The sequence below is a fragment of the Geotrypetes seraphini genome, chromosome 11 (genome assembly GCF_902459505.1).
Source record: "Geotrypetes seraphini chromosome 11, aGeoSer1.1, whole genome shotgun sequence".
Classification (NCBI taxonomy): domain Eukaryota; kingdom Metazoa; phylum Chordata; class Amphibia; order Gymnophiona; family Dermophiidae; genus Geotrypetes; species Geotrypetes seraphini.
Window position 1 is genome coordinate 3,872,032 of NC_047094.1, and position 13,899 is coordinate 3,885,930.

Genomic DNA, 13,899 nt, shown 5'->3' on the forward strand with positions numbered 1-13,899 from the left:
TCGTGAGTGAAATGGTATGGTGGCCATGTTAGGCCACTCTTCAAGGTGATATGTAGAAATAAATCAAAAACATAAAGGAAAAAAATAACACCTTTGTTATTGGACCATAGCGTGAGTTTTTAGCGCCGGCCGCAGCAGTAACAGCTCTGACGCTCATAGAATTCCTATGAGCATCAGAGCTTTTACTGCTGAAGCTGGCGCTAAAAACTGCGCTATGGTTTTGTAAAAGGTGGAAGGGGGTTAATGTAGTTTATAATTAGCGTTCAAAGGTAACCCCTTCTGCTTCAGATGCAATAATATACTGGTTTTTTTTTTTTTATATAACACTGTTCTTGTTTAAAAATCAATAAAGAATTATTAAAAAAAAAAAAAGAAATAAGCAAATGTTTCTAACTACCACTGAAATGTTTTCATGTTTCCCTTATATCGACTGATTTTGCCAACATTTGCTTATTTCTGATCTGCGAAAGAAGGGGTTAACCTTCCAAAACTAATCGTAAACTACATTAAGTCAGTCCAATAACAAAAGGTGTTATTTTTTTCCTTTATGTTTTATTTCTACGTATTACCTTGGATATCCTCTAAAACTGACTGGCTCTAGGGGCCCCAAGACAAGTTTGGGAAGTTCTCATCCAAGCATAAAACTTGCATCCCAGTGACTGTAGCTTTCTCTTCTAACCCAATATCAAGCAATTAAAGAACCCAGTGGGAGCTGATCAATCCATGAAATTTAGCACAGCAATGCTGGCCCAAAAGTTGAGAAAACCAAGAGAGAGAAACTGTTACACCAGCCCACTTGCACCACCTGCTGGAAGCAGAGAAGTACTGCAACATTCCTGACTCACCAGTCATACCGATGTCATCATCAGAATCTGCTGACGTAACCCTTAGGCCTGAGTTAGTCTACCTTTTGCTGAATTTCTGCATTTTCTTTCAGAATTCAAACCAAGAACAGTGGGTAGTCTAAAAACTCATGAACTAGGAGCTATTAGTTAGTGCTATGTCTAGTCCGCTCCCATCTCCAGGGAAAGACCTCTCTCTTGAAATAATGCAGTTTGCATGTTATGTGGACACAACCATAAAGACTCTTCCTAGATTAACTGCTTTATCTCTTCTTTTTGAAAACAACCTTTTCTTAGGAATTTTCTGTAAGTCGCCTTGCTGCTGGACGATGAAAAGCAGTCTATTAAGTATTTTAGATAAATAAAATACACTTCCAGACATCAGACTCAGCCATTCAGATTCACAAACACATAACAGCAGCATTTTTTTAAAGTTATGTGAGCATAGGTGGAGCATTCAGCAACCCAACCATACTACATGCCCCGAGCTAAACAGAGCATTTGCCATCCCAAAGCTCACTCTGTTAATATGCAACTTGTCCTAGGCTGTGAGCTGGAATGGAGCACCCACTGATCTAGCAGAAGCCTCACTTTATTTAAAAGGTATCAGTGTAGAATTTATTGTCAATAAAAGAAAAACATCTATAGTACAGCCTTAAAAATGTAGAAAAAAGGTGAGAATAATCAAGGCCAGGAGTTTCCTGCTGATTTAGAAGGCCATGATGTGTAACAAGTGAATAAAAAGGTGTTGTGTTTTTTTAACTTAATTGGAGGAATTTATCTGCAGTATAAAAATCGTACCTGGTCTTTCATTTACTGAGGAAATATTTGCCAAGGTCATATGAGAGTTTGCTAGTTTTGTGAAGTACACATGTGTATGGGAGGACACAGTCCTTATGGCCACTAAACAGCCTACTGGGGTGAGAAAGACCGTGGCTATTCTTTCCTGGTTTCTCCCTGGGGAAAGCTGCCGATCCTTTCTTGCTGCTAATGCTTCCATGGTGTCCCTGTTGGCAAATGCTGTGTGATTAGGGCTGGTGACTCATTTTGGCTTGAAGTGGTTTAAATGACTCAGTAGTAATGAGTTGTCCTGGATCTTTCAACATGCAAAACTTATAATGTAAGATGTCAGTAGCAGGAGAGCAAGGAGTGTGTTGTCTTAGCCTTCAACACTGCAGAGGTTTCATCCACTGTGTAAGATCCTGTCTTCCAGTGAGGTTAGGCTTCTGGGCTTCTTCCGCTGTGAGTAGTGTAAGTCTAGGCGGCAGCTGGAGCAGCTGTGCTGCCTGCAGCCTTCTGAATAAGCCAGCCCACCATGAGACAGAGAAAGCAGCATTAGCACGTCCACACCTGCGAGGAAATGCAGAGAAAGGTAGTTAATAATACAACAGGGAGGGGAAAACCCAATATTTCTATTAAATCATGATTAGGTTGGGGAGAGCAGGGTCCTCAATGTCTGGCATTGATATTGCCCAGAAGAAATCAAGATGTAAGTGTGAAGAACCACCAAATCCAGGAGCCAATCACAATTGCTTTTAGAGCCATCCTATTGTATCCTGGTCACCAGGGCACTTCCTAGGTAGAGCTACTGGGCAATCAGAACATGTGACTCGCACTACTCAGTCTCCTAATTAAACATGGCTTCACAGCTCAGGGAAAATGGAGTTCAGGGTATTGCCTCCATGAAAGGCCATTCTATGCTTGGGTGCTTGCAGGTACGTAACTGCGGGGGATAGGAGGGGGTTGTGGGCAGAGCCTGGGCATGTCCCCCGACTCTCAAAGAATGTAATGTTATTTGCATACAGGCACTGAAACACATCCATCTGCGCCTGCCATAGACCCAACATAAATGGTCATGCCAAGGTGGGTTTAAGCTAGTCTTCTGTGATACGGATGATGGAAGTCATTCACCGACAACAGCAAAGAAGGCACAAAAGTCATCGTGTGCGCAAACATCGGGCTGCAAATTTACAGAATGTGGGTGTCTGCGCACAGAGATTGCACTCTTTCTGATGGTGCACACATGGCTCATGTATGTTTGCCCTCTCTGCAGACCTCCACATTCTATAAACATGTGTGCACGAGTTAGAGAATAGGATCAGTTAAGTACGTAACTGGCATTAACAACCAATAATCAGCTTCCTTTGGGGCTAATTTGCAGTTATGGGGACAAGGTTGGTATTCTACAAATTGTGCAACTGGGAGGATCATAGCCAGCAAGCACGCAGGAGTTAGGCATGTAACTGTGGACTTAAGTTACATGCATTCGGAGAAACTGAAGGGAGATAGGTTCAAAACAAATGCAAGGAAGTTTTTTTTCACCCAAAGGGTCGTGGACACTTGGAATGCGCTACCGGAGGAAGTGATCAAGCAGAGTACGGTACAGGGATTCAAACAGGGTTTGGGCGGGCGATGCTGGTTCTCAGGGGTGGGGACTCGCATATCGAGTCAACGCTTGGTTTGCGAGGCAAGATTTGCGAGAGTGTTTTGCTCGTCTTGCAAAACACTCACAAACCGAGGTTTGACTGTATTTCCTTAGTTTATTCCTGTTAACTTCTTCCCTGGAACAGTCCTGGACCAGAGGTCATGAACCACACCTCCTTCTGGAACACTCTGCAATCAACCACATCACCCTCTCTGTCTCCACAGCTTCCTTAGCCTCCGCCACCAAAGGAACAAAGACCTAACTTGGGAATTGAATGAAAGACTGTCTGCACAGCACTGGTCACCTAAGCCATTGGTTGGTCCCTATATTAATCATTTTAACCCACATTGTGCCTGGTCTGTAATCATTATACTGTCAGTTAGATAGATTGTGAGCCCGCCGGGACAGAGAGGGAAAACTGCTTGAGTACCTGAATAAATGCATGAGCTCCCCTGGGAGAACGATGTAGAAAATGGAATAAATAAATTAGAAGCATGCCATTCTTGAGTAAAATGAAGCAAGAGTCATAAGCACAAAATCCTACAAAGAGGAAAGCTATACCTTGACAGTGCTGTCCACGGCACCAGAAAAGAGTCTTCCCCTGGAGACAGCAAGCGCAGTTACACTTCCCTGGTGTCGTAGTAAGGTCTGGGTGCAAATCATGTTATCCATACTCCAGACCTAGAAAGGTACAATGTGAGGTCAGTAGGAGAACAGCCCAGGTCAATAAGTCTCAGGTTCAAGTGAGCAAAACGAGAAGAATAAGCCAAAGAGTTTAAATGAAGCTGAAATGATGTTACCAAGAGACAGTGCAGGAGTTGTGGAGAGAGAAAGAGTCTACGTACTCTGAGCGAGCGATCGTATGAGGCACTGAAGACTTTGGTTTGATCTGGCGTGGAGATAACAGCCAAGGCATACACTGTGCCTACATGACCTGTCAGAGTCCGCACCTGTTCCTTTGACTCAATATCCCAGACCTGGCAGAGAAATGCAGGACAGATTATAGCAACAGTAACAGTGTCTGTGTTTTCTTGACTCTTCCAGATTCCTTAACAAGTCTTTTGCCTTGGGTGGCCCTCGTGAAATACAGAGGGCAGTGGGATTGATTTGCTAACTGCACTATGAGCAAAAGTGGACACTATCATACTTGAGCTCTGCTACAGCACTTCTAAAGATCTTACAGTTTTCCTCTCCAAGCTTAGCTGTGATTTCTCAAACAGACATGAGTGTATTTGCACCCCCTCCCCCCGTACCTGTGTGTTACGCCACCCTCTCTCTATGTATGCATGCAGAGCTTACTTTCACTGTGAATCATTTGTGAAAGTGCTTAACACCAGGATGTAAAACTGTTTTGACTGTACCACAGAAAGCTGGTATATGAAAACCATGACAGCAGCTAAAAAAAAAATTGTGTGACTCCCCCCCACTCCAGAGGTGCAGAGAGCCCTCCCCCAGTTACAATCTTAATTCCCAGTTTGGGAAGTTCTGATTTATGAGGTAATACAGTTGACAATCTCTTACATGGATAAGGTTTTCATAGGTCCCACACACTATATGATGGTTCGTTACAGCAATGGAATAGACACTCCCACCAGATGTCTGCAAAACATGGACGCACTCCAGACTGCGAATATCCCAAATCTGAAACACAGAATCACAGTTTCAGAAAGAACTGACCCTTTGGGGAACCTTGTGGATAGGCTCCTTTTTCTTCTTCCACTCAGCCCCTCATCTCTTCCCACCCTAGGCTGCATCCAGCATACAAGCAATTCTCTGACCTCCTCAGCATCTCAGGCTTTGATGGGTCAGTGGCATCCTCAGGGGGCTTTCCACCCACATCAGTCTCCATTCTCTCATCAGGATGGACATAAGACTGGAGCCCAAAGCACAGGCCACCTTCTCAGTAGCAAGAGCTATTACAGGGGCCAAGACTCTGCCTGGAGGGCTGATCCAGAATTTATTGCTGTCATTTGGAAATTTCTTGAAGTATTAGGTAGAGTAGCACACGGTACAAGGATGCTCTTCTGCCGGCAAACTGGCATAATCTATACATGAGGAGTCCATTCCTAACGATTTTATGCAAAATCGAGGGGTTGTGAGGCAGAAAATAAACTTTGAAAAGAGCTGACAGGCCTGGCACTTCAGAGACTGTGTGTACACCTCCATTATATCCTACAGGGGTGGTGTGAAAACAGCGTGACCACCGCCAGTAAATTTATGCCAAAAACGGCACATAGAAACAATTTGGAAAAACAAAAAATGCCAATTTATGAGTTCTGGAGGTGGGAGGCTTGAATCCTACCCCCAGAAGCCTCCAAAAACGCTGTTTTCAGTCCATCCCCATAGGATATAATGGAGGTGTACACACAGTCTCTGAAGTGCCATGCCTATCAGCTCTTTTCACTACAGCTGAAGTGAAGGGAAAGGAATTTCTGCCTCAGAATTGCTCCAGACAGTCGAATCTTGATCCTGATCTACAGGCTGCCAGTTGGACAAACCCCAACTGAAACTTCCACCCCTCAGAACCTTGCCACGCACCCAAGGGCGGGAAAACGCAGCCTGCGCCCTGATACACCAAGGGCTGTTACAAAGGACGCAAACAACCTGTGCTTAAGCCTCTGACAAGGTCAGAAGGCATGCTAGCTCCTAGGGGAACGGACAATGAGCCCAAAGATGGCACATTGCAGGCTGGCTCCATAGGTCCACCCGCAGTCCGGCTCTGCAGAAACTGCTTCCTTTCCCTCCGCAAGAGATCTCATGACACCAAAGCCACCAAAAAAAATAAGAAAAAGAAGCAGAACAGGTCAGAAATTCTTCTGCAAGGTTTGCTTGAGACATTGAAACTGTAGGGGGCTTTGTTCCTCTCAGCTAAGTAGGAGGAGCACAAGGGGGAAAAAAAGCGTGGATTTCTGCAAGACCCGGATGTGGGCATGGATTGAGCACCTATCGTACAGATTCTGGAGGGGATGTAACATAATTTTTTATTTTTACTTTATTTTATTCTAAACTGCCAATCAGAGCAAATGATTGAGAGAGAGATCTTTAGACTCCTCTAAGAATTCCCCAATAAATTTCCTTAAAACATAAGAACATAATAATTGCCTTACTGGGTCAGACCAATGGTCCATTATGTCCAGTAGCCCGTTCTCACTGTGGCCAATTCAGGTCACTAGTACCTGGCCAAAACTCAAAGAGTAGCAACATTCCATGCTACCGATCCAGGGTAAGCAGTGGCTGTCCCCATGTCTTTCTCAATAACAGACTATGGACTTTTCCTCCCGGAAATTGTCCAAACCTTTCTTATGCTATCCGCTCTACTGGGTCCTAGTTCTCCCACTGGCCCAAAAGCATGCTTCACCAGGAGCTGCACAGTCTACCTAGCACCATCTGCTGGAGATAGAGAAATACTGAGGAGCAACAGCTACACAGTGCCCTTATAGGGCCGAGCATAATTCTCAACTCTGCAGTTGGATCCCAGAAGGTTGGTCAAGTTTAAGTGCATTAAAGTCAAATGACTGGAGTAAGCCTTGGTCCCAACAATGTGAAAGATGTTTTGCCTTTGTCACAAATTTTGTTTTTTAAATTTATAATTTTCAATCATTACATTTATATAAAGAACAAAGAAAAAGACAATTCATTACAATTTTGCAATAATTAACACATCAATTCATAATTTCTTTTCAAGCCCACCTTATTGAGGAGACATACTTCATTTCTAAGGATATTAAACTAAGGAAAAAGTTGAATGGACTCAAAGTCCAAGATCCATTCGTTAATTAATCAGGGTTCAATCTTTTTATTCCTCAATCTATTTAGGTAAACAGTAATCATTTTGTCTCTCTAGCCACCAAAAATTGTTGCAAATGTATCGGGTCCCAAAACACAAATTCAGTGTCTTGTAATTTAACAATGCATAAACAAAAAGGACTAGGTTGGTGTATTTCAATGTAGGAATCTTAACCGAAAAACCTCAGCCCCACCACTCCACCGCTATAATGATTTCTAAAGCGGGAGATTTCTGTGGTGCCTCATCATAGGTAATTCGTTTTACCTATGATGAGGCACCACAGAAATCTCCCTCTTTAGAAATCATTATAGCGGTGGAGTGGTGGGGCTGAGGTTTTTCGGTTAAGATTCCTACATTGAAATACACCAACCTAGTCCTTTTTGTTTATGCATTCTATTAGAGAGGGTTGGTAGCATATTTAATTTACTGGTATTTGGGCTAAAGGTTGTAATTTAACAAGGCACTTACAGGGAAATTTTAAATAAAAGGATGCCTCCAAAGCTTCCACTCTAATTTTTAACTTCAAAAATTATTTTCTCCTTAATTGGGTGGCTCTGGAGACATTCGGAAATATTACCAAATCTCCACAAAATATTGTTAATCTATTTCATTAGTAACATCTTATCCACCTCACACATGCAGGTTATCACCAGGGTGGAACGAGTCTGGATCAAATCCTGACTATCCTCTAAAAAATCTGTCCAGTTCATTTCAGTTGATACCAGTTGGTCCATACCCTGACTAGATTCAAGCTTTTTCTGAGGAATATAATAGAAATTATCGATAGGAAAATTCTCCACATTGGGCAATCCCAGTATTTCCTACCTTCGTCACAATTTTACAAATATAATGAAAAGATTGTCTACATGGCCCATGGTTCAGTACCTTAATCGTCTGATAAGAGCCGCTGTACAGATAGTTCTGTGATGCCACCAGTGCTCGCACCCAGTGATTCAGACCCGTCAGTTCCTTCTTTAGTTTCAGCTCTGTCCCCACAATATCCCACACCTGTGGAAGAAAGGCATGGTTCAATAAAATTAAGAGCTTCCCTCAATCATTTCTACCTCTCTAGTTTAATTATCATCAATACACTGGGAGATACAGAAATCTGTTTTATTGAGCAATAAATAAGTTTCTAAAGAAAATGGTCTGTTATGGACTCTGATTCCCTTCCTCTACAAAATCAACAGAGTGCAAATAATAATAATAACAGTTTATATTCCGCAGGACTGTGAAGTTCTATGTGGTTTACAATGATTAAAAGATGTTACAGATTGAGTAGAATTAACAAAGTTAAGGGTTAGTGATTAACAGTTCTGGGGATCAGTAGTTGTGGACTAAGATTGTATAGGTCAGTTACCTAAATACTTCAAGAACAGATATGTTTTTAGGTGTTTCCTAAATTCCCCATAAGTATTAGTGAGCATAAGCAGTTGTTCCAGATCTTTACCCCAGAATGCTGCTTGATGTGAGAAAAGATGTTGATGATGACTTTTAAAGAGAATTTCACCCTGTACATACCTTGATGGCTTTGAGAGAGCCACTGAACAGCATATTATGAGAAGATACCAAGGTGCAGACAGGATTGTCATGCGCTCGGATGGTATTAACCTTCAACAGGGTTTGTATGTCCCAGACCTTCACAGGAAGACAAACTGTTAGACTCTAAGTACTTCCAGCTAGATATTTCTCCTTAGCATAATTGTGCATCTCTATGAGTATTAGCTTACACTTATTCTATTGGCATCTGTCTTTAACAGTGTTTGGTTGAGACGAGACATTACCCTCTACTGATTGTGAGCAAATAACATAAGTGGGCCATAGAAACAGTCCAGGAAATCCAGTGGCCAATCCAAGGTGCCTTGGAGATCCAAATGGTAAGATCCGTTCGCTGTGTTCCCCAAACCTAGCTAGCTGATAACTGATAGGACTCTCTTCCAGAAACCGGTACAATCTTCTCTTTAAACCCAGTTCTACTTTTGGCCTTAATCAAATTTCCAGTGACAATTCCACTGTTTTACTGTGCATTAACTGAAAAATTTGCTTTCTCAAATTTGTTTTAAATCTACTACTGGTTAATTTCATGGACTGTCCCCCTAGTCCTAAGATTTTCAGAAAGAACAAATAAAAACATTCCTTAACTACTTGTTCCACTTTACAGCTTTCTGTCAGATCCCACCCCCATCAGTTGTCTCTTCTCCAAGCTGAAGAAGAATCAGAGGCATATATTTTTGGAGGCTTCAATGATCAACAAAGTGGATATATCCGTATCAAGCTCTGACAAGGAATTCTGCTCATCTCTTATTAGCTGTTGACACCAGAGGCCCGTTTGTGTTCAAAACTGACAAGTGTTGCCTGTTTGGTGTTTGAAATCCTGCCCCCAGCACATCTTCAGAATGTTCTTGTTCAGTTATAGGATGAACAAACGAGGAACATAGAACATCATTGAGATCTGGCTCTGTAGAAGGTTTATTCACTCTGCAGCTCTTATCTCTCCCTATACTCCTCCCCAGGAACTCCCTTCATTGGGTAAGTGTTTCTTCTCCTCTACTACCAACTCCAGACTCCATCCCTTCTATCTTGCTGCACCATATGCCTGGAACAGACTGCCTGAGACAATACGTCAGGCTCCTTCTCTGGCTAAAAGCCTACTTTTAACTCATAGCTCTTACCAATGTCTGTTTTTTCATTCCCTCTGTGAGAAATTCCTGTTTGCCTGTTTTGATTAGATTGTGAGCTCTATCGAGCAGGCATTGTCTCTCACATTTTTAATGTACGCCACTGCGTATGTCTGGCAGCGCCATAGAAATGATAAGTAATTCCTTCTTCGTAAAGCATCTATTCCAAATGATGCTGAAGCAAAGGGATCCAATCACATTCAATTCTCAAGCACCGCAGTTTATCAAAATTCTTTCAATGCACCTTCTCAACATCTTGAAATTTAATCTGCCTGTCACTTTGCAAAACCTTTACATAACTTTTCAGTATCCCACAGTGCATCTATCCACCTGACAGCCTCCTGCCCCCCCAATATATCCATGTAACATTCTACAATTCTTTCCAAGGAGCCCCACCATGTACCCAGCTACAAAAGGGTTCTTCTTCACACCCCACCAGATGTCTAGTGTTTTCAAAGACTTCACAGTGATCTTGGAGCTGAACAGCAACAGACCTGTCCTCAAATGTTTACATTCCATTGCTCTGTTTTCTGAGCATTTACCACAAACACTGATAAATGCTGTTCTACATATTCAAGTCACTTATAAGTCTATCTATATTATAATTATATCAAAGCCTGCATTACATTTGTTTTCAATATGCCACTTGAGATTGTTACTTACAATTATAGTGCAGTCTGCGGATCCGCTGTATAGCTTATTTCTGTAATGAGGGACAAGAAAAAAAACCAAACAGTTTTAGCCAAGAATATGGTTGACACTACAACATAAGCACATGAGAATAGCCATCATGGGTCAGACCAGTATCTTTCTTCCAACAGTGGCTATGCCAGGTTACTGATCCCTAGGCAAACAGTGGCTTCCCCATGTCTATCTCAATAGTGATCTCTATGAAAGCACTTCTGCCCCCTCTCCCCAAGAAAAAAAGGGGAACAATGCAGATAATCTGCACAGGGTAACACAACTGGGTGGCTATATTATACTCCCCGATATTCACGGGGGTTTCGTTCCAGGAACACCCGCGAATCTTGAAAAACCGCGAATATGGTTTTTCATGGGGGAGACTGAAGAAGTAAGCAGGAGAGCAGCCAGAGCGCCGTGAGTGCGGGAAATCGCTCGCGGTATGCTCCGACCGCCTCTTCCTGCACTAAGTCAGGCCTTATCCAATCAGGAGCTGCGTGCCAAGGGGTTTGAATACTACAGTAGAATGGGGTTCTTTCTTCTAGAGTGTTTTGTCAAATATATATATTTTTAACTAGCGTAAATGTTTAATTATTACGAGTGAGGCTCTTTAAAATTATATGAATAATTAATGAGGTCCGTTTAAAAGCGCATGCGCGGCGTCCTAGTAGTGCCAGCGCCATTTTGTTGCTTAATGCCGATGAAAGCAGAGCTGCTCAGTAAGTAACCTCGCTTTTTTAGTTTTTATATCTTTGGTGTTTTAAGATTATACACTTAAAATTGTGTTTTTGTCCTTGTGTCTTATAGATTATATGCCTGACACTTGACCCCTGAAGAAGCCGATTTTACGGTGAAACGGGTCCCGTAGGGCACAAACACTTTAAAAGATAAGTTATTATAGGCACTTTAAATGAAAAAAAGTTTACACACTACTGCACTTTATTATAAGATTTTGCACATTTACGTAAAGCTCAATGAAAGATACTACCACCCTGTTAAGACTGTTGGAACAATCATTATTGATTAGACAGTAAGGGTGTCTGAGAGCTGTATAATCTAGACAAGATTACTTGAAGTGAAATATATTTCAAGTCTTTCTTGATTGATTGTCATTTATGAATAAGACTTGTTGCCATTAGTTTTGAATTGATATACCGACCATCACATGTATCTGGGGGGGTTTACAATATCACAAATTAAAAAGTTTAATATGAATAGATAAAATAAAATAATATGGGATAAACCTAAAACTATGACAATTGAGACTGATTAGAAACGAAAGGATTTTTGGGGATAGAAAAGTAATAAATTACATTACATTACATTACATTTGTGATTTCTATTCCGCCTGTGCCTTGCGGTTCTAAGCGGATTACAGTTAAAAGAGATCAGGACATTACCGAGAGAATTACATTACAACGATTTAAGTAAATTACATGTTGTGGTATAGAAATACAAGTATACAAGTATAAGATATCTGGATTTATCGATAGAATAGCTTGACAGGGTTCAAGTAGTTACAAGGTTCAGTGGGGAAAACAATATAGACAACTGAAGAAAGATACCTAACTTTGAAGGAATCAGTTGAGTGGATACCTAAGGGAGATGCTTATTTAGGAGAAGGTTAAATGGATACCTAAGGGAGATGCTTATTTAGGAGTTTGGATATTTTTGGTAAATGAGGTTCAAGGGGATGACTAGTGTGTTATTTGCTGGGGAGAGTGCATGTGTGATTGGGGAGGGGAATATTAAGTAAGGACGTGTTTTTTGAAAAGAAATGTTTTGATTTCTTTCCGAAACACTTTGATGTCCTACAAACTGCTGAGACTACGAAAGTTCCATAGACAGTGGTGGAGGGAGGGTGAGTGGTGGCCAGGGCGACGACACCCCTTTCCTGCCCTCTTCCCCCACATGCCCCTTCTCTGTACTTTTTTAACTTCGGCGTGAGCAGCCACCAACTTACTGCCCATGTTGGCTTTGGCGCTCTCTCTGATATCACTACCTAGGCACAGGTCCTGGAACTGACGTCAGAGAGAGCGCCGAAGTGGGGAGAAAGTTGTTGGCTGCTCGTGCCAAAGTTAAAAAGGTACAGGGGAAGGGAAGGGGTGCACGCACGCGGCAGGGGGAGGGGTAGGAAAATGGCGCCCAGGGCTCACCGCCTCCCTCCCACTCACTACGCCACTGACCATACACATCTCCCTGAAAGAGATGCTCGTGATCTGGCATAACCTAAAGAAGGAAAAGGCAGATTTCAGCACCTGCACTTACTACCAAAAAGAGCCGAAGAGACGCTGACGTTTAGAATGTATTAATCCCCCCCCCCACGTAACAGCAAGTACAGATACTCAACCTCCAAGATCCATACAGCACCGCAAACTAATAGGAATCTCAGCAACCAAGGAGTTGGAAACAGAAGAAGTGGTGCAGCATAACGATATCATGGAGATGAATTTCGAGGTTAGCAAAAGAAAGGAACAACTCAGACATACCCTTGAATGCAGAGGGCAAGCACAATCCCATCATGGCCTTCTAAAGTCTTCTGGCATTTATACGTAGTACAAGTATCCCACACCTAAGGAGGGAAACAAGAGACAGCATGAATTCTAAAAGTATTATCTTACACTTCTTGGGAACACCAGAGTAGGACAATGTCTGAAGCAAGAAATCTAGGACGAAGAGCATAATGCACCAAAGGAAATCCAGAGAGCGAGTGACATCCATCCATTGCAGAGATGCTTTTTTAATCAACACATCTGGTACTGACTGAGCAGGAAACTTGGGAATTTTGCACTCTGTAATTTTCACCTAATTTGTAACATATCTTTAACCCGTTTTTATTTAGAATAGACTGCTTAACCTGTGGAGGCATTAAAGGGCTGGTTCTATAAACGTCCCCTAAATAAAAAATCACACTTAGGCGCTGTTTACAGAATCATAGCTAGCGGCATCTATGTAAAAACTTAGGTGCTTGAAAGAAACAAATACTTTTAAAACCACTAGGAGGAAATATTTTTTCACTCAGAGAATAGTTAAGCTCTGGAACGTGTTGCCAGAGGATACGGTAAGAGCTGATAGTGTAGCTGGTTTGAAGAAAGGTTTGGACAAGTTCCTGGAGGAAAAGTCCATAGTCTGTTATTGAGAAAGACATGGGGGAAGCCACTGCTTGCCCTGGATCGGTAGCATGGAATCTTGCTACTCTGGGGATTCCGGAATCTTGCTGATCTTTGAGATTCTGGAATGTTGCTACTCCTTGGGACCTGGATTGGTCACCGTGAGAACGGGCTACTGGGCTAGATGGACCATTGATCTGACCCAGTAAGGCTAGTCTTATGTGCAGATAAAGGCCAAATGGCCCACTTAAGTTTTTAGAGAATTGAGCTTAGCTGTGCCTAAATCATGCTCCACCCATAGAAACACCCATTTAGGCGTTAGGCACCACTAAGCGCCATGCGATAGGCGTCTATCTTTTATAGAAACAGATAGGCA

At 42.2% G+C, this 13,899-nt stretch overlaps 1 protein-coding gene across 4 annotated transcripts in view; it reads right to left on the bottom strand.

Moving 5' to 3' along the window:
* Positions 1-1,418: 1,418 nt before the first annotated feature.
* Positions 1,419-13,899, bottom strand: part of TRAF7 (TNF receptor associated factor 7) — an 83,703-nt gene continuing 71,222 nt past the window's right edge. For all 4 annotated transcript variants that reach the window (XM_033914148.1, XM_033914149.1, XM_033914151.1 and 1 more), the window contains 8 exons: positions 12,903-12,985; positions 10,396-10,435; positions 8,576-8,692; positions 7,940-8,062; positions 4,789-4,908; positions 4,113-4,244; positions 3,829-3,948; positions 1,419-2,192 (listed from right to left, as the gene is read on the bottom strand). In XM_033914148.1, coding sequence (XP_033770039.1) covers positions 2,178-2,192; positions 3,829-3,948; positions 4,113-4,244; positions 4,789-4,908; positions 7,940-8,062; positions 8,576-8,692; positions 10,396-10,435; positions 12,903-12,985 — 750 coding nt within the window. In that variant the 3' untranslated portion in view covers positions 1,419-2,177. The remainder of the gene's footprint in view (positions 2,193-3,828; positions 3,949-4,112; positions 4,245-4,788; positions 4,909-7,939; positions 8,063-8,575; positions 8,693-10,395; positions 10,436-12,902; positions 12,986-13,899) is intronic.